The sequence below is a fragment of the Salmo trutta genome, chromosome 24, assembly GCF_901001165.1.
Source record: "Salmo trutta chromosome 24, fSalTru1.1, whole genome shotgun sequence".
NCBI classification, from domain to species: Eukaryota; Metazoa; Chordata; class Actinopteri; order Salmoniformes; family Salmonidae; genus Salmo; species Salmo trutta.
In genome coordinates, this window is record NC_042980.1 from 21778886 (window position 1) to 21798541 (window position 19656).

Sequence of the window (19656 nt, forward strand, 5' to 3'; positions counted from 1 at the left end):
TGATGCTGGTTTCTTCACATTCTGATATCATTTATCTTGTTTCACTCCAGAAACTCATCCCGGAGCTCCAGAAACTGTTCTCCACGAAGAACGAGACCAACGTGCTGAAACTCTGGCCGTTGTTTGTCAGGCTCCTGGGGAAGGTAAGGCTTGGTCATTCTTTATGGTTTGAAACCTGCACCATTTCCTACTTATTTCCTACTTATCTACTACGGTTAGGGAGTGAGTTGGGCAGTGCATGTAATGATCTGCTTGGCTCTTCAGAAGTTGTGTTGAAACACTGTGAATTGTGTTCCATCCCACAGCTGCTCCATAGAGGTGGCCCCTTCATCAACTCCCTGCTTGGCCTGGAGGAACTGGGCTTCCGTAGCTCCTCCCCAAACATCAAGAAGATCGCCTTCATCGCTTGGAAGAGCCTGATTGACAATTTCTCGCTCAACCCAGGTGTGTACAAGACAACAGCATGCTTTGACTTAGTCCAGTTTAATTGAGTTGCTGCTTTTTAGTCTTTACTTTCACCAGCTGTTTTACTTTAAAATGTATTTTAATTGAGGTTTCTATGACGTGGTTTATAAGATACTCTAGTAAACATCCACTGAGTCCTCTGTGGAGATCATGTGCTAAGAGACTTGATTCTCACTGTTGAGTTAGGAAAGTTGACTAAAATATTACTCCTCAATCGGAATACTATGAGGACCACACAATAACAGTTGAACATGTTACTTTATGTATTCGTAGTTTAGGGAAGTTCTATACCAGGGGTCTCCAACCTTTCCTAGCATGAGAGCTACTTTTCAATTACTCGTACATTTTTCCCCCAGCTTTCAAATAGGCACTCTGTATTTTCCAGAATTCCCTTTTCTGTTATATTTTTCTGTTTTGGGATTTTTTCTGTTAACTCAAAATTAGAATTATACATAGAGGAACAGTGATATTTGATGATGTGAGTCCATGTCAGTGGTAAAATTGCGTCAAAGACCATTTGAGTGTTTATTACTATATTTTGGTCAATACCCCTTGAATTGCGCATTTTGCGAGCTAGGATTGTGCTGGTTTAGCGATGTTTTTTGATGCTGCATATGTCATGACAGAGATTGCGAAACAAAAGCCCACCCGATTTATACAAATAATGATGATATCGTTCTGCCAGGTAAGCCTACTCTGCAGTTAACTTTTAACTGAGAAAGTTTTGGGGGAAAGTCTGTCTACCCAGAAGAAAGTTATCATGATAGCTAACTGGTTACACAAAGTGAATGATTGACAAATGCGCACACCACACAAACATACAGGGGAAATATTGCTGGAAATGAATTGCCAGATAATGTGACATTTGTAGTTTTTTTTAGCCAATTGTGGCTAGCTAGGGGTATAGACCCCTGTTCTATACGGACTGTAACTGTCTGCCTGTCTCCTCTGTACTGTAGAGATCCTGTTCTATACGGACTGTAACTGTCTGCCTGTCTCCTCTGTACTGTAGAGATCCTGTTCTATACGGACTGTAACTGTCTGCCTGTCTCCTCTGTACTGTAGAGATCCTGTTCTATACGGACTGTAACTGTCTGCCTGTCTCCTCTGTACTGTAGAGATCCTGTTCTATACGGACTGTAGCTGTCTGCCTGTCTCCTCTGTACTGTAGAGATCCTGTTCTATACGGACTGTAGCTGTCTGCCTGTCTCCTCTGTACTGTAGAGATCCTGTTCTATACGGACTGTAGCTGTCTGCCTGTCTCCTCTGTACTGTAGAGATCCTGTTCTATACGGACTGTAACTGTCTGCCTGTCTCCTCTGTACTGTAGAGATCCTGTTCTATACGGACTGTAACTGTCTGCCTGTCTTCTCTGTACTGTAGAGATCCTGTTCTATACGGACTGTAACTGTCTGCCTGTCTCCTCTGTACTGTAGAGATCCTGTTCTATACGGACTGTAGCTGTCTGCCTGTCTCCTCTGTACTGTAGAGATCCTGTTCTATACGGACTGTAACTGTCTGCCTGTCTCCTCTGTACTGTAGAGATCCTGTTCTATACGGACTGTAACTGTCTGCCTGTCTCCTCTGTACTGTAGAGATCCTGTTCTATACGGACTGTAGCTGTCTGCCTGTCTCCTCTGTACTGTAGAGATCCTGTTCTATACGGACTGTAACTGTCTGCCTGTCTCCTCTGTACTGTAGAGATCCTGTTCTATACGGACTGTAACTGTCTGCCTGTCTCCTCTGTACTGTAGAGATCCTGTTCTATACGGACTGTAACTGTCTGCCTGTCTCCTCTGTACTGTAGAGATCCTGTTCTATACGGACTGTAACTGTCTGCCTGTCTCCTCTGTACTGTAGAGATCCTGTTCTATACGGACTGTAACTGTCTGCCTGTCTCCTCTGTACTGTAGAGATCCTGTTCTATACGGACTGTAACTGTCTGCCTGTCTCCTCTGTACTGTAGAGATCCTGTTCTATACGGACTGTAGCTGTCTGCCTGTCTCCTCTGTACTGTAGAGATCCTGTTCTATACGGACTGTAGCTGTCTGCCTGTCTCCTCTGTACTGTAGAGATCCTGTTCTATACGGACTGTAGCTGTCTGCCTGTCTCCTCTGTACTGTAGAGATCCTGTTCTATACGGACTGTAACTGTCTGCCTGTCTCCTCTGTACTGTAGAGATCCTGTTCTATACGGACTGTAACTGTCTGCCTGTCTTCTCTGTACTGTAGAGATCCTGTTCTATACGCACTGTAACTGTCTGCCTGTCTCCTCTGTACTGTAGAGATCCTGTGCAGTGCCAAGCGTCTAAAGTTGCTGATGCAGCCCCTCAGCTCCATCCAGGTGAGGACTGAGGCCCTCCTGCTCACTAAGCTGGAAGTCTGGTGGTACCTGGTGGTCAAACTGGGAGCCAACTTGTCCGCACATTTTGAACAGGTACGACTCGTGTTTCATCTACTACTTTATGTACATGTTTATATTCATGTTTATACTGCCCATTTTGAACAGGTGCAACAAGCATTTCATCATTATATTGGAATATCATAACCTGATAATGTGTTAGGACTCTGAGCAGGGTTTGTTACTACGGAATTAAGATATTCAGTTGAGAACCTGAATCTACTCATGTATTCTCTTATCTGACGTTTGCATGCAATGTTATCATTTCCCTTCGTTTTTAACCACTTGTGGTTTTGTGAAGTAATGTGTTACTGCTGTTGACTAATAGTCTGTGTTGTCAGGTTGGTGTACCTCTCCTCCAGTGCACCCTGGGCCCTGACTCGGCCCTGCCAGCCACTCCTTCCAGGAGCTCCAGCCAGTGCAGTGCTGTGGGGACCACTACTCCTAAATCTGGTACAGTCTCTCTCTGACTGCCCTCACCTACCTTCTATTGACTAGTACTGGCAAATATCGTCTGCTGCTCTTCAGCTGTTTTGCTTTCAATTTGCATGCGTGACTTGCCAATATGTACTTGTATTTACCTAGTAGCGTATAGAATAGCATTACTTAATATTCTCATGTTGGATATACCTGAAATGTGCCACCAGGAATTGTCTCGCGGAAACATTGGATGTAAATAATGTAACTAAATGTATTACTCTGAGATTGATACGTCCCCCCGCCCCACCAGGTTCCCCAGCGTTCTCTAGCTCTACGGTACCCCGTCTGAACCTAAACACCAGTGTGGTGGTGGCTCAAGCCTACCCCTCCATCCAGCTGCTGGGACTAGAGATGTTGTTGCACTACTTCCTGGGGCCAGAAGTCACGACCGCCGCAGCCAAGAACAAGCTGACGCTCAGCCTGGGTAAGAGAAAAAGAGGGAGGGGGCGTTGCTACCATAGAAATAGAATGGTTGCTACCTTTAGAAATATAATTCAATATAGAAATAGAATGGTTGCTACCTTTAGAAATATAATTCAATATAGAAATAGAATGGTTGCTACCTTTAGAAATATAATGGAGGTGTAGAACTAGTTTAAATGTTTGTGTTACCATGGGATGACACACACATTACCCATGTGCAATGCCTGTAAAGTAAACTTTGTGTCATATTTTTTTTTTTTATGTTGGAACCTGCTTGCCTGTTTCTGACTTCTGACCCTCTTTGTTTTCTCAGAACCTATTTCTCACCCCTTCCTGTCCAGCCCCTTCTCCTTCACCAAGCACGCCCCTCTGCTGATCACTGCTGTGCGCGACAGCTTCATCTGCATAGGCAAAGACGCCCCAGGTACCTACCTGCCCTCAAGTAACTCACTGCAATTTACATGAGCATAGGCTCAATGACAGCCATAATGGCTCTGGCGGCCATTTTGTTATTTTATAGCGATACTTGTAATTTTATTTTTTGCTAGGTGGCATAGGCGTTAAAAACAATAGTGAGCCGTCATGTTTTCCGAACTTTTTTCCATGACTGATCAAAACTAATTTTGAAGTGGATTTAATAAAGGACAACAATAACAGATTGTAACTTTCACCTGGATTAACATGGTCCGTCTGTTATAGAAAGAGCAGGTGTTCTTAATGTTTTGTTTACTCAGTGTATGGTGAGAAATATGTTTGGAACATCAAATTGCAATAAAATCGCAGTATCGAATCACAATGCATATAGGATCCTAAGAATCACAATACATATTAGAGGTCGACCGATTATGATTTTTCAACGCCGATACCGATTATTGGAGGGCCAAAAAAGGCCAATACCGATTAATCAGACGTTTTTTTTTTTTTTTGCATTTTATTTATTTGTAATAATGACCATTACAACAATACTGAATGAACACGTATTTTAACTTAATACATCAATAAAATCTATTTAGCCTCAAATAAATAATGAAACATGTTCAATCGGTGTCCAAAAATACCGATTGTTATGAAAACTTGAAATCGGCACTAATTAATCGGCCATTTTGATTAATCGATTAATACATATATGATCCTGAGAATCTCAATACATGTAGGATCCTGAGAATCTCAATACATGTAGGATCCTGAGAATCACAATACATATAGGATCCTGAGAATCACAATACATATATCGGTACCTAATTATAGCGATAATATCGTATGGTGAGCTCCCTGGCAATTCCAGCCCTACAGTAGAGCCATTTGATGTCGTCTCGGAGACTGTTTCAGAGCCAGCCTCAGTATATAGCTGTTTCTTCCTCTGCCAGTCAGGTAGCCAGGGAGAGGATATAAATCATCTGGCCCAGCTAGGAAAAATATAAGCCTAACTTCCTAACTTCAGCTGGCCTTCCTCCAAGAGCAGATGCCGCAGTCTCCAAAAATTCCCTAGTACAAGCTGCAGCATGCGGCAAGCCAGGCTTGTATCACGTGTGTGTGAGAGGCTGCGTTTACACAGACAGCCTTATATTTGTTTCACTAATTGGTCTTTTGACCAATCAGATCGGCTCTGAGTAATATCTGATATCATTGGTCAAAAGACCAATTAGTGGAATAAATATCAGAATTGGGCTGCCTGTGTAAACGCAGCCAGAGAGAAGTACTCTCTCCATAAAGAGGATAGGATAGCTCTGGCTTGACTTTCTGCCGTGGAAGGGCTCCCTCACATCGACTAGTAACTGGAGAGTCTGAGAGTCACTGCTTGGGGGTGGAGGAGAGTTGGAAGGAATGATTGTATGTGTAGAGGTGCGTGAGTAGGGTGGGTTAAATGACTGACACTTCATGTGGGGTGACTCACCTTTTCTCTCTATCCCCTGCAGATGCCTTGCTTGCCCTTATATGGCAGAACCTCGTCAGTTTCGTAAGCACTATGATTGATGCTGGTGAGTGCCAGGGTCCAACCACATCAGATTGGCGTTAGAGAAGAACCCCTTTCATGATTTAGGCCTGCAGTTTATCCAGGAAGTGCTGTAATCTCACTCACTGATGAGCTAGTTTCAGCCTTGGCTATCTCCTCTATAGCAGTGTTTCCCTAACGTCTCCTCGTTACCCCCAATCATTCCACTTACTTTATGTATTGTAGTACTGGCACAGCTGAGTCAACTAATGAAGGACAGTGTGCTATTACTGGAATACATCAAGTAAGTGGAATGACTGGAGAGGTTTGGGAAACATTGCTCCGTTGGAATGATAGACCATCATGCTGCGTGCCTCACTCTGCTTGGATGAGCAATGCCATAGTTTAACCTCACTCCATCTTCATATAGTTGGCTAATATTGGGAAATGTTCTGTTCTGTGGCTGCTGCTCTGTTGGACTGACCCTTCCAGCCATGGGGTCAGCCCTGTGGCCCCACACAGAGTACCACAGCTGGGCCTGAGTCCTGTTTGTCAGGGGGGAGAGCAGAGACCCCAGCCTCCCCCCACCCCAGGCCCAACCCCACTGTCATCAGTTTAAGTCTGAGCGGACATCAGACCTTCGCATCTGAAACCGCTGTGACGAGGAATGAGATCTGAGGGGCAAGACCCCAGTGATGACCTTCCAAAGAAATTCCGTAAATGAATCTCAAGTCTTTCCTTGATAACTTGCGTCCTTTCTCCTTGCCTCTTTCTCAAAACGTAAATTCAAGGTCCCTCCCCTTGGACCTTCTCCATTGTGTTTTGAGAAGGTGGTGAGGAGAGAGGAAAGACCGATGGAGATCCACCCCTAGTATGTTGTCTTTGTTTGTCTCTCATCCTGTCCCGTGTACCTGTGTTACCGTGACAGCAGGCAATAAGAAGGAAAGGCAGGGCTCTGAGGTGCTGACCTTGCTGCTACAGGCTCTACAGAGCATCATCTCCTCAGAAGCCCTCCCTGCACACAGGGCTCTGGTAAGACCTGCCTCTCCACCACTGTACTACACCTACTCTTGTTCTACTACACCTCCAATCAGGACTGGTCTTCTGGTAGCCCGTGTTAGTGCAAACTGAAAGCTAAAGTCTTACTAACTTCTGTTAATGAGTCTGTGTTTTGGTCCAGGAGTTTTTCATACAATTGTCAAATGTCAGTAGACCACCTTGAATATAGATGTCCTGGATATATCTCAATGCCCTGAAGCGCCACACTTAGCTTGTAAAAGGGGCTGCTTTAATGCTTTCAGTAGATGTTTTTTTACTGACTCTCTCAACAGAGTCTGCTGGAATTGACAGTGAAGGGAATCCCTCAGAGAGTACTGGGATCTGCCTCTTACCAAGTGGGCAAAATGGATGTACTGAATGTGAGTTTCTACCTCTTCTCTTTCTGTTCAGCTGTATGCAGGGTGTATCTGATTATGCTCTTGACACATATCTAGGATCATTGGGAAAGGGACCATGTAAGCAACAGTTTCCATACGTAATAAACTGAAATGCAGTAGGTCCATCCAGTGGCTTCCTGCTAGCTCTGACTCCTTCCTTTGTTTCACACAATCTTAAATCCCACCCGTAAAAGCGGAACTATAGAAGGTTCCCTGAGACATGACTATAGACTCCTATGACACCGTACTGATGACAACGCTGTGACCTGCTCTATAAAGATGTCTTCTCTAGATCAGTGTAAATGAACATCCTGCAGTGTCTTTGATATGGGAGCCAGATGTGTTCTGAATTCTGTGTGTGGTCCTGTGTGTGGTTACATTGTCTCCTCTGTCTCTGCCCCAGGGAACCCCAGCTCTGTTCCTGGTTCTCCTGTTCTACAACCACAGTCTGGTGGCAGGCTTCGTAGAGGATGAGAGGTGGGTTTCCCCCTGTCTTACTATAATCTAATGTAGCAGCCACATGTCTTATTTGAGTTGTATCTGTCTCTGTCCCCCCAACAGGTTCTTCCTGTGTTTGGAGACACTGGTGAGCTGTGGTCTGTCCGGCCCCACGTCCCCCCTGGCGTTTGGGGAGGCGGTCCTGGGGGCGGTTGGGCGCAGCGCGGGGACTCTGGGGAACAAAGAACAGCTTTGGAGGATGTGGAGCCTGGTGGTCAACCCGCTGACTGACACCATCACACAGGTTAGAACAGGACCCACCGTTTAACTGACATATGTACATGTCATGTAAATGCTCTAAAACTGCACTGCATGCGATGCTTGTTTGTTTAGATGCAAGCACAATTTCGCCAAGGGGGTCACCTTAAACAAACTGCAATGATTTATATTTCACCTACGTGTTGCATAGATGGAGATGGCAGTGGAGATTGGTTTAATAAGATTCTCCTCCCTCATCACAGAGCAATGAGGTGAACCAAGGGGACGCTCTGGAGCACAACTTCAGTGCTGTGCTCACTGCCCTGATGTTCCCCGTCACCTACCTGCTACCTGGCAAGGTTCTGCCACAGGTGAGTCTCTGAGATGACATACTGTATCCAGACCTGCTAACCTGCACGCATTTTGCGTACCATGCATGCAATTTGATGTCAATGTACGCTTGTATGGAAAAACGACCCTTAAATACACAACAATAGGCTTCTAGTTGGCACATTGTGATTTTTGACTCGACCGTCTGAAGTTGTTGGTCAAGCACATAACCACTTATTTCGTAGTTGGTTCCTTAGCTAAGGTGTCATTACGACAAAGGTAGTTAGCTGCAGCGTTTAGTCAACTCAGCGAGAACACTTTCTTGCCTGTACATGCTTTGATATTTGCAACGGTAGTATGAGCAAGCGCAGGGACGAGCAGAAACGCTAATGTCCTTCACAGAAAGTTGTTACTGTTCAAGATTAGTAGGCCTATGTTAATGAATCAGTTCTTGATCAGTCCTCTTAATATAGCTGTAGGCCTATGTCAACAGTAGGCTGCGGATGTGATAGTCAGTTCACCAATGACAAGGCATGTTGAAAGAATGGTATCCTAGTTGTCAGACCTAACTAGATGGATGAGGTCGGGGATGGAGAACTGAAACAAGCTCATACATGCCTAGTTCATTTGTTTCATTTTCCAGATAGCCAACAGTAAGCTAGACTACGACAACATTCAGAAGAAGCCAGTTAACATTTTCACCAGACTATCCAGATTACCTGTTAGAATAATCATTACCCCTACATTTAACCTAGAAAAATGTGAAAGTTTCATTTGAGACCACCTCAATTTAATTTAGCATCAAACAAAGCGTCTATGTTGGGTACATTGTTTGATATGTAAGACTTTCAGGAAATGGCAGTTACAGGTTTTCCAAAAATGCAAAATGCTCCAACTTCCTGAGGGGGGAAGTTGACTGACCCCCCCCCCCCCAGCCAACCTTAGGCCTACATCAGCACCGTGTTGTCAGAAAATCCTAGGGAGAGCACTGATGTGTACTTTTTAAACGTATTTCTAGTTAGCTACCATAGAACAACCAAGTACCCATAAGTCTATAGACTACTATTCATACTGAGGCAGTCTGCCAACATCATTGTTAGGCAAATGCAGTTTTTTTTTGCCTATGATTTGAGCAGTGTGGGTGTTGCACGTGCACAGTTGTGGGGGCCGGGGGTGCCGGCGCCACGCTGAAGTGGTAAAAATTGGTTGGCAGGTCTTTATCTTTTAAAAGATCATGCTATAGGATTCTCCAATAAACCACGGTTGAACCTATTTAGTGCTTTGCTCTAATTTCAGTTATTTCAAGTGAAGTACCTTACTGTCAGTGTGATCTGAGTGGATCAGTTTGAGAAAGGCGAGGAGCCGCAGATTCGCTATTCTCATAACGAGGGCTGGAATGCAGGGTAGTTTGAAGATATGTGATTCTGCGTTGTCCCACTGCAATGTGGTCAGTCTCAAACATGCTTTCTGCCTCTGTAGATGACTCAGAAGTCCATGCTGGGTACGTGGTGCAGGCTGTATAAGGTGTTTGCTCGCTGCTCTGCCCTGGTGGCCACGGCCGAGGAGAACGTCTGCTGTGAGGAGCTCTGTGTCAAGATGGCTGCCGTATTGGACAGAAAGGCCCTGAAGGTAAGCGGGAGGGGACCGCTGCACTATACCCAACACCCAATGGTTATCTAATTTACCAGAGTTGGTAGCCTTTGGATTAATACTGTGGTCCAGTAGTTTGTTCAGATTCATTGAGCGTTCCATGCCCATTTGTTTATTCTCCAGGTTCCATCAACGTTGCATGCGGCTGCTAACATCCTCCTGGTCATCGCTGAGAGTGCAGACTTCTCTCCCTACACACCACAGTTTCAGCTGAAGATGAAATGTAAGATGCTTTTAGCACCGTTTTAACCAGAAATTGAAGGTGTTTTAACCATATTTGAAAAGTTTTTTTTTTATCACAAATGCAAGGTGTTTTTTAACTCAATGGGCTTGATGTTTACTTACCCTCCCCTCGTCCCTTCCAGCTCCCCACACCCCTCTAACCTGGGTGCGTAAGAAAAGCAAGGCGCTGGGGAACCTGTCTACCTTCCAGACCCTGCTGGTTCAATCCCTTGAGACCTTCAATGAACTGGAGGCCCCTGAGACGGTCCCTAATGGTACAGGCCTAGCCCTGGTCTCCATCCTCTCTATCTTGTTCTCTAATCTGTCTCTGGGTACAGCCATCCAGGAGGCCCTGGCCTCTCTCTCACATCCCCTCGTAGCCCTCTATGAACAGGCTGGGAGGACTCCAAATGAGCAGCGCAAATGTACCTCAAATCTTGGAGCAAAGGTGTGTTGAAATGTTTTCCATTTAGTTTCTTTATCTGTACTGAAATGGATCTCTATATAAACTATTGCATTAATGTTATATAATGGACAAAAATATAAATGCAACAATTTCAATTATTTTACTGAATTAAAGTTCATATAAGGAAATTGGTCAATTGAAATAAATTCATTAGGCCCTAAATCTATGGATTTTACAGGACTGGGCAGCAGTGCAGCCATGGGTGTGGGCCTTTGAGGGTATAGGCCCACCCACTTGGGAGCCAGGCCAATCAGAATTAGATTTTCCCCACAAAAGGGCTTTATTACAGACAGAAATACTCCTCCGTTTCATCACTTGTCCGGGTGGCTGGTCTCAGACAATCCCGCAGATGAAGAAGCCGGATGTAGAGTTTCTGGGCTGGCGTGGTTACACGAGGTCTTTGTTTTTGAGGCCGGTTGGACGTACTGCCAAATTCTAAAACGGCATTGGTAGAGAAATTAACATTAAATTCTCTGGCAACATTTCTTTCTGGTGGACATTGCTGACCAAACTTCACATTTTTTAGGGTGGCCTTTTATTGTCCCCAATACAAGGTGCACCTGTGTAATGATCATGCTGTTTAATTAGCTTGTTGATATGCCACACCTGTCAGGTGAATGGATTATCTTGGCAAAGGAGAAATGCTCACGAACAGGGATGTAAAACAAATTTGAGAGAAATAATCTTTCTGCGTATGTAGCATTTCTGGGATTTTTTTTATTTCAGCTCATGAATCATGGGATCAACACTTTACATGTTGCGTTCATATTTTTGTTCAGTTTCTAAGTAATTGATTCTTTCTTTGCATGCTTCATCTCTTTAACCGATCATCTGTGTCTGGGTGCTAGTCTCACTATAAGTGTGTTCTTTCCCTGCAGCTGGAGAAGCTCCTGAGTGATGTCTTGGGGTGCCTGCAGATCCGTTCAGCCCTGGCCTATGATGATGAGCTGCTGGCCCTGCTGTCCCCCTTGCTCTGTGTCCTGTTCCTCCATCGGCGCAAGCCGGTCCGCTCCTTAGCTACACAGTTCTGGAATGCAACCTTCGCCAACACTCTGGTCCTCGTCTATCCAGAGGAACTCAAGTAAGAATCTGTTTGGACATTAAGATGAGCCATATTATATTTATGGGGTGATTTCCTGGACCAATAGCATATTCAATGGAGAATCTCCAATAAAACTGCTTTAAAGTCCAGCAATGTATTTAATCTGGGTCCTGAAAACGGGCCCTAAACGGTTTTCATGTTTGCTAATGTTTGTTTTTTCCAGGCCGGTGTTGAGCCAGGTGAAGCAGAACACTCCTATCCTTCTACCTGGATTTCAGTCTGTTGAAGTTCCAGATGAGCTCAGTGGACAGTACTCAGTGAGTGTTTTCCCTGTTGAATAAGTCAAATAGGAGCAGGTTTCATATGAATGGTGTAATAATCCCTGGATTATGTTTTGTGGGTGCAGAGTGAGAGCTCTCAGCTGGAGACCAAACTGAGTGGAATACAGGTCACTTCTGGGGTGAAGAGAGACTCTCTACTGCCCAGGGCTGAGGAGATGAAGGACAGGAACTCCAAGACCTCTACCAAGCTCGTCTCTGTAAGTGCTGCTTTTTCCCAGTCATTTCCTGTGTATGAATTGACTCAATTGAAATGGAATTCTTTATTCTCTGAACCCCATGACCAAATCTTGTGCTTGGCAGCTTTCATATTCTTACAAAGGCCGTCAAAACACAGTAAGTTGTCTCTATTGCCACCATTTGCCATCAGCATCATATTAGAGCTGACTTTTATTCTCTCCCTATCAGACAAAACTTGACTTTGGTTCTCACAAGCTGCCTCGTAGAGAGGAACTGGAGGAGCAGGCCTCGATAGACTTTGTGTTCATCCCCCCTGAGACCAAGGAGAGAGTTCTCACTGAGCACCAGAAAGAGGTCAAGAGAACCAAAAGGTCAGTTTCGGGCAAATCAACTTTGTTAATTTAATCTTTATTTAACCGGGAAGTCTCTTTACGTCGTCTCTTTTATTTTTGCCTTATTTAGACAAATCAACAAAGTTATAGAAATGCTTACATTTTCTCACTGTATTATGCTTTTGTATGGGTTGTATTCTAAAGGGTTGACATCCCTGCCATGTACAATAACCTGGATGCTTCCCTTGATACCACAGTCTTCACCCAGTACACACAGAGTCAGGAGGAATCATTGTAAGTAGTTGGCTGCTGCCGTTACACTGTATAACACTAATCTATCAACATTGGGGGACCCAAAGGTTAAAACATGCATTTCTTTTTCAGGGACAAATTACCAGCAGATGAGCAAGCCGAAGATGCCGCTAAAGATGAGGGTAAATCAGAGGTAAAGAGAATCTAACAACAAAAGTTATTAATTGTTACATTTACCCCCGAGGTCTGAATTATGATTTATTTTTGCCCTGATGAACTGTTTTCATTTAAATGAAAACATATAGAAGCCATCAAAGCCAACAACCTTTTTCCTCAAACGCAAGTGAAAATACAAATCAAATGTCTCTGCATTCTTTTCTCCACAGGGTAATGTGGAAATGGATGAAGCTTCTAAGGTTTTGGCAAAAGACACCCAGGAATATATCAGTCCAACCAGTGAGATGGCAGAACCGGCAATGGAAGAGGAGCCTGCTGAGGAAGTAATTCTTGAGTCTACAGATGTTTCCATGGAGGATGCCAACGAAGACGTTCCATTGGAGGACTCCGATGTTCCCATGGAGTCTAGAGAAGAGGGCACCAGCCCCAATGTTTCTGGCGGCTCTGATATCATCTCAGGGACGCCTAAGAAACACAACAGTCGTCGCCAGTCCTTCATCACTCTGGAGAAGTATGCTGAGGGGAAGCCTGCTAGTCCTGCCAGCGTGGTGAAGTTTACAGGCCCCCTCACCAGGACCTCGAACATCCAGGAGCAGGAGGCTGCCTCTCAGAAACCATCGGCAGAGACTGAGGCTGACACAGACCGACAGGACTCCCAGGAGACTGAACAAGTAAGACACAAAAGCTCCAGGAATGAGTCTTTCCTAAAGGAGGGAGAGGAACACAAATCTTCAGAAAACAAAAAGGAATCTGAAGTTGAGATAATCACTGAGAAACGGTCAAGTGAAACCACAGAGGACGATGTCATCCCAGACACCCAGTCTCAGGTGGAAGTACTGAAGGAAGTTCCAGTTCCTGCAGTTGAAGAAGTAATGGGAAACAACAGTCAGGAAGAAGAGGAATCTAATGGTCTTTTGGAAGATTCTACCAGCTCCCAGTCCACTCCGAGCCAAGGTGAACCGAGGCGGTCCGGACGGCGGAGGAGTAGGCCGCTGAGACCAGGAGAGGACGCAGAGGAACGAGATGATAAAGACAAACGGAGGAAGACGTCTCAACCTGGAGAGGAGGTGAGTCAAACTGATTCACCAAAGACTACTCCCTCTCCTGCCAGTCCAACTGATAGTCAGTCACAAGGTAGAGCCAGCAGGAGAAGTAAGCTGGCTGTTGAGGAGGATGGTGGAAAAGACAAGCTGAGAAGGAGAAGTCACAAGGAAGTGAGTGAGTTGAGTCAATCAAATTCACAGGTTGCCACACCTTCACCTGCCGGTGATAGCAACAGACAAACACAGGGTTGGAGGAGTAACAAATTGGTCAGGGAACAGAAGAAGAGAGGTGTTGCAAAGAAAGAGCTCAGTCAAAGTGACTCCATAACGGTCACTGCCTCTGATAATGATAGCCAATCACAGAGTAGACGTAGTCAGAGGAGTAAGCTGGCTGTGGAAGTAGAGGAGGATGGCAATCAGAAACGAAAGGGTAGTAGGGCTCAGAAGGAGAAGCCAAGTCAAACAGATTCACATGTAGCCACACCATCTCAACTAGAGAGTCAGTCACAGGGTAGAACAAGCAGGAGCAAGGCCATCAGTGATTCGGAGGAGTTTGATCTCCTAGACAAGGTTGAAAAGCAAGATCCTACTGAGGAGGAGCAAAGCCAAAGTGATTCTCAGATGGCCACACTATCTCCTGCTTCTCAAACAGGAGATACACAATCACATGGTAGATCAAGCAGGAGGAGTAAATTGGTCACAGAGTCTGAAGAACAGGGTAAAGACAAACAGAAGAGAAGAGTTGGCACGGAAAACACACTCAGTCAAATTGACTCAAAGATCACCACACCTTCAGCCACATCTTCAGCCACTCCAAAAGACAGCCAGTCACAGGGTAGAGCAAGCAGGAAAAGCAAGGTGCCCCTCGAAGTGGCTGAGTTGGAGGACAAAACAAGTCCAAATGTGGCTACTGATTCAGCAGCAGCACCCGAGATGAGCCAGACTGATTCTCAGGTCACTCCTTCCGCCACCAGACAAACAGACAGCCAGCCGAGGCCCAGAGGCAGATTCAGTAAGAGAAGCAAGTTAGAGGAACAGGTGAAGAAGGCCAGCAGCAGCCCTATGCCAACCCCTACCATAGCGACTGAGAGCTCCCAGGTGGCAGACCAGGCTGGAACACAGGAATCCCCCCAAGGAAGCAGGAGGACTACGAGACAGAGAGCTTCCCAGGGCTTACTGTCCTCCAACGTGGAGAACTCGGAGTCAGACGTTTCAGAGACCTGGGAGGATGCCCAGAAACCCAAGAAGAGAGGCAGGAATCCCAAATCCACTGAAGGTCTTCCAAGCCCACTTGCTACTGTTGGATCAGGAGAGCCCGGGGCTTACCAAGAGATCCCAATGAATAGTTCTGAATCTTCTCTAAAGTCTGAATCTGAAAAGTCAGACATGCATAACCCATTGAGTGAGGCCTTAGAAGTTAAGATTTCTCAGGATGTGGATGAAACCATTAAAAGTATCAACTCCTTTAAACCAGATATGGATGTTCTGAAACTTCCTCTGATAACAAAGAACGATATGGGGCAGAGGGAGGCTAACACTGAGATGGTAGATATAGAGGGTGAGTGTGAGAATACTAAGCTGCCTTCTCAATTGATCGACTCTTCATTAAAACCTGATCTAGAACAACTGAAGAGTCAGCATTTGTGCATATCCCCACGGAAGAACCTCAAAACAGTCTCTTCTCAGGAGGGTGTCCATAGTGACTTTGGGTGTGAAGGGCCAACACGGCTCCAAAATAAGCTCCTCACTGACTCTGAGCAGGCCAACTCTCCAGTGCCTTCTGCTGATGGAAATTCCGTCTTGGGATATGAAAGTGTATTACTTGAACCAAACAAACTCTCTACCCCTCCCATCTCCAATGGACTCCCCACAGATACTTCACCCAGCGACGCTGCAGAGGAGAAACTGAGCCTGAGTCTTCAGGTTGCTGAGTCTTCAGGGGAGATGCTTGTAGATGTGCCTAAGCCTGTGACTGTGTCCAGTGAGGAGGTGACAGAGGAGCAGATGGGAGAAGACAAGGAGAACCGACATCCAGAGTCTACTAACAATGTTCTAGAGGAGGACCAACCAGAAGAGGATGTTTTCATGTCTATTGTGCATACCCAACCAGAGGATTTCAATGCCCTAAATGAGGAGCAACAGGAGGAGCAGTACACATGTATTAAAGCAGGCCAGCCAGAATCTGATAACCCCTCTACTAGGACCAAAGAAAATGACACCGAGCCTCAGGCGAACGACGTTCAAGATATCACTCCTCTCCAAGAGAGGGCAAAAATGGATACGGTTCCAGGTCTTGAGTGTGAAGAAGAGGACGGTGAAGAAACTCAGATAGACAATAACGACCTAACTCTACATCCTCTAGACTCTGTTGCCCCTCTGAACTTCGACACTAGCGAAGCACCAGTGCCTCTACATCATCCCAGTACTTCTAAAGACGTGTTGTGCCAAGAGTCGCCTCCCAAGCAGAAGAGTTTGGAGGCTATGATGGGTTTGGAGGTGGGCCAGAGCCCCAGCAGTGGCAGGATCAGGGGTATGTGGACCCCCTCAGCCTCCCCCTCCACCTCTATACTGAAGAAGGGACAGAAAAGACCAATAGAAGAGGAGAGTCCTTCACCTTTCACTAAGGTAACATGTTCCGGTGTACTTAATCTATGAAGATTTACACAAATCATACTATGGTTACAATGCGTTCTTTATGATACATTTACAGTGCATTCGGAAAGTATTCAGACCTCTTGACTTTTTCCACATTTTGTTATGTTACAGCCATATTCTATAATGGATCAAATAGTTTTTTCCCGTCATCAATCTACACACAATAACCCTTAATTACAAAGCAAAAATAGGTTTTTAGACATTTTTGCAAACGTGTTACTTAAACAAAAATGGAAATATCACATTTACGTAAGTATTCGTACACTACTCAGTACTTTGTTGAAGCACCTTTGGCAGCGATTACAGCCTCAAGTCTTGTATGACGCTACAAGCTTGGCACATCTGTATTTGGGGAGTTTCTCCCATTTTTCTCTGCAGATCCTCTTGAGCTCTGTGAGTTTGGATGGGGAGCGTTGCTGCACAGTTATTTTCAGGTCTCTACAGAGATGTTAGATTGGGTTCAAGTCCGGGCTCTGGCTGGGTCACTCAAGGATATTCAGAGACTTGTCCCGAAGCCACTCCTGCATTGTCTTGGCTGTGTGCTTAGGGTCGTTGTCCTGTTGGAGGGTGAACCTTTGCCCCAGTCTGAGGTCCTGAGCGCTCTAGAGCAAGTTTTCATCAAGGATCTTTCTGTACTTTGCTCCGTTCATCTTTCCCTTGATCCTGACGCTTCTCCCCAGCCCTACTGCTGAAAAACATCCCCACAGCAAGATGCTGCCACCAACATGCTTCACCGTGGGGATGGTGCCAGGTTTCCTCCAGACGTGATGCTTGGCATTCAGGCCAAATAATTCAATCTTGGTTTCATCAGACCAGAGAATATTGTTCTCTTGGTCTGTGAGTCTTTAGGTGTCTTTTGGCAAACTCCAAGTGGGTTGTCATGTGCATTTTACTTAGGAATGGCTTCCTTCTGGCCACTCTACCATAAAGGCCTGATTGGTGGAGTGCTGCAGAGATGGTTGTCTTTCCGGAAGATTCTCCCTGACCAAGGCCCTTCTCCCCCAATTGCTCAGTTTGGCCGGGCGACCAGCTCTAGGAAGAGTCTTGGTGGTTCCAAACTTCTTTCATTTAAATTAAGAATGACGGAGGCCACTGTGTTCTTGGGGACCTTCAATGCTGCAGAAATTGTTGGTACCCTTCCCAAATCTGGGGTGGCAGGTAGCCTAGTGGTTCAAGCGTTGGACTAGTAACCGGAAGGTTGCAAGATCGAATCCCCGAGCTGACAAGGTAAATAATCTGTCATTCTGCCACTGAACAGTGGCAGAACGACAGTTAACCCACTGTTCCTAGGCCGTCATTGAAAATAATAATTTGTTCTTAACTTACTTGCCTAGTTAAATAAATAAACAGGTGGACTCCAAGTTGTAGAAATATTTCAAGGATGATCAATGGAAACAGGATGCACCTGAGCTCAATTTTGAGTCTCATAGCAAAGGGGCTGAATACTTGTAAATAATTATTTATTTTTAATACATTTGCAAAAATGTATAAACTTGTTTTTGCTTTGTCATTATGGGGGTATTGTGTGTAGATTTGAGGATTTAAAAAATATATATATATTTAAGCAATTTTAAAATAAGGCTTTAACGTAACAAAGCTGGAAAAGTGAAGGGGTCGGAATACTTTTCGAAGGCACTGTATGCATTTATTAGAATTATCTGCATTTCACTAAATCAGTATGAATTGAAAATCACATTCAGTTGAAGAGAAACCTTGATGTATCTAGAATGGCATTAGCAAGTTCTGAAAACCGTGTTAAATGAATCTATATGTTGCAGTCTCGACGAGTATCATTTGCCGACCCAATCCAACACCAGGAGCTGGCTGATGACATTGACCGTCGCAGCCCTGTCATCCGATCCAGCTCCCCAAGAACCAAAACTACCAGCATCACTCAGCCTAAGGTATATGATCCACTAGTGATGTTTATTAAATGTCATTTGATATACTTTGCACAAAATCCTTATAGGCTTGATTTAGGGTTAAGTACGTGCCACTTGGACTTCCACGTAAATCATTCATCGTCATCAATGGGAGACTGTGTAGAATATGTTAGTTAATCATGCAGATATCAAGTGAGAATACCACTCTATAAGTGGCCACAGAATAACAGAACTTTGCCTTTACTTTTTTTGATGTCTTACATTTTGACTCTTAGCCTAACCTCTGCTCTACATTGCAGTATATCACCACACCAACAAAGGGCCTACTGATCTTTAGTCCACGCAATCTCTGCAGCCCGGGGTACAAGAGCTCCAAGAAATGCCTGGTATGTATCCCCAGATACACAAGAAGTACCCAAGTTATTTTCAGACACGATCATAAATGCAACACGGTTTACCTTTTTAAATCCAAATTCAATCATTTTTAATCAAATGTATCCGATTTATAGAAACCTTATTATCAAAAACAAGCACATTCATTTTACTGCATACAGCAATTCATGATATCTCAAAATGCATGATTGTTGTGCATCACATTTTTGAAGAACAAGTGCTTGAGTCCAATACCTTTGATCGGTGACTGACTTAATGAATGTTGTTTCAGATCTCAGAGATGAGTCAGGAGCCAAGGCCCATCCCTAAGGACTGTGTGTACCCGGCCCTGGTCAGCTGTTCTACGCCTGTGGAGGCGGTGCTGCCTCAGATCACCTCCAACATGTGGTGAGGACATAAATCCCTATATGATAGATTTAGCCAGCCAGAAAAATGTTCTAACACACTAGCTAGGTTTCCATCCAATTGACAACAGATTTTCATGTGAATATTCTAAAATCTGCACAAAAACAATATGCGCATTTTCCTACCAGATGTTTCCATCAAATTGACTTGTGGATAAAATGCAGTGTGTTGATGATGTAGTGTACATAAAAAATTTACTTTTGCGCTTTAATGTACCCAGAAAGAAAAAAAGGTCCACATGAGATGATTATGGACAAACGAGCGAGATTCATTTTATTTGTCAAACGGCAGCCAAGCATCGATCATCATGTCACCAGAATAAGACCCTCAATATTTATTGAAAGGGGCATCAAGCTCATCACTGTGCACTTTCACCACCCTGTGAAGTTCATCATAACTTATTTCATTTGTAGCCTAATAAACTGCAAGCTTTCCTGAGTCGTAGTGGGAGGACC

General features: G+C 44.7%; 1 protein-coding gene across 3 annotated transcripts in view; it reads left to right on the forward strand.

Annotated features, from left to right (window-relative positions):
• Nucleotides 1–19656, forward strand: part of rif1 (replication timing regulatory factor 1) — a 28079-nt gene that overhangs the window by 5925 nt on the left and 2498 nt on the right. For 2 of the 3 annotated variants that reach the window (XM_029711464.1, XM_029711463.1), the window contains exons 7-31: nucleotides 51–143; nucleotides 306–444; nucleotides 2750–2901; nucleotides 3207–3318; nucleotides 3596–3769; nucleotides 4082–4192; nucleotides 5685–5747; nucleotides 6630–6733; nucleotides 7033–7119; nucleotides 7541–7614; nucleotides 7699–7879; nucleotides 8097–8204; nucleotides 9643–9792; nucleotides 9937–10036; nucleotides 10179–10483; nucleotides 11380–11582; nucleotides 11767–11860; nucleotides 11950–12081; nucleotides 12290–12432; nucleotides 12598–12687; nucleotides 12778–12838; nucleotides 13032–16490; nucleotides 18299–18424; nucleotides 18703–18789; nucleotides 19068–19183. In XM_029711464.1, coding sequence (XP_029567324.1) covers nucleotides 51–143; nucleotides 306–444; nucleotides 2750–2901; nucleotides 3207–3318; nucleotides 3596–3769; nucleotides 4082–4192; nucleotides 5685–5747; nucleotides 6630–6733; nucleotides 7033–7119; nucleotides 7541–7614; nucleotides 7699–7879; nucleotides 8097–8204; nucleotides 9643–9792; nucleotides 9937–10036; nucleotides 10179–10483; nucleotides 11380–11582; nucleotides 11767–11860; nucleotides 11950–12081; nucleotides 12290–12432; nucleotides 12598–12687; nucleotides 12778–12838; nucleotides 13032–16490; nucleotides 18299–18424; nucleotides 18703–18789; nucleotides 19068–19183 — 6464 coding nt within the window. The remainder of the gene's footprint in view (nucleotides 1–50; nucleotides 144–305; nucleotides 445–2749; nucleotides 2902–3206; nucleotides 3319–3595; nucleotides 3770–4081; nucleotides 4193–5684; nucleotides 5748–6629; nucleotides 6734–7032; nucleotides 7120–7540; nucleotides 7615–7698; nucleotides 7880–8096; nucleotides 8205–9642; nucleotides 9793–9936; nucleotides 10037–10178; nucleotides 10484–11379; nucleotides 11583–11766; nucleotides 11861–11949; nucleotides 12082–12289; nucleotides 12433–12597; nucleotides 12688–12777; nucleotides 12839–13031; nucleotides 16491–18298; nucleotides 18425–18702; nucleotides 18790–19067; nucleotides 19184–19656) is intronic. The other variant, XM_029711465.1, reaches the window with a different exon arrangement.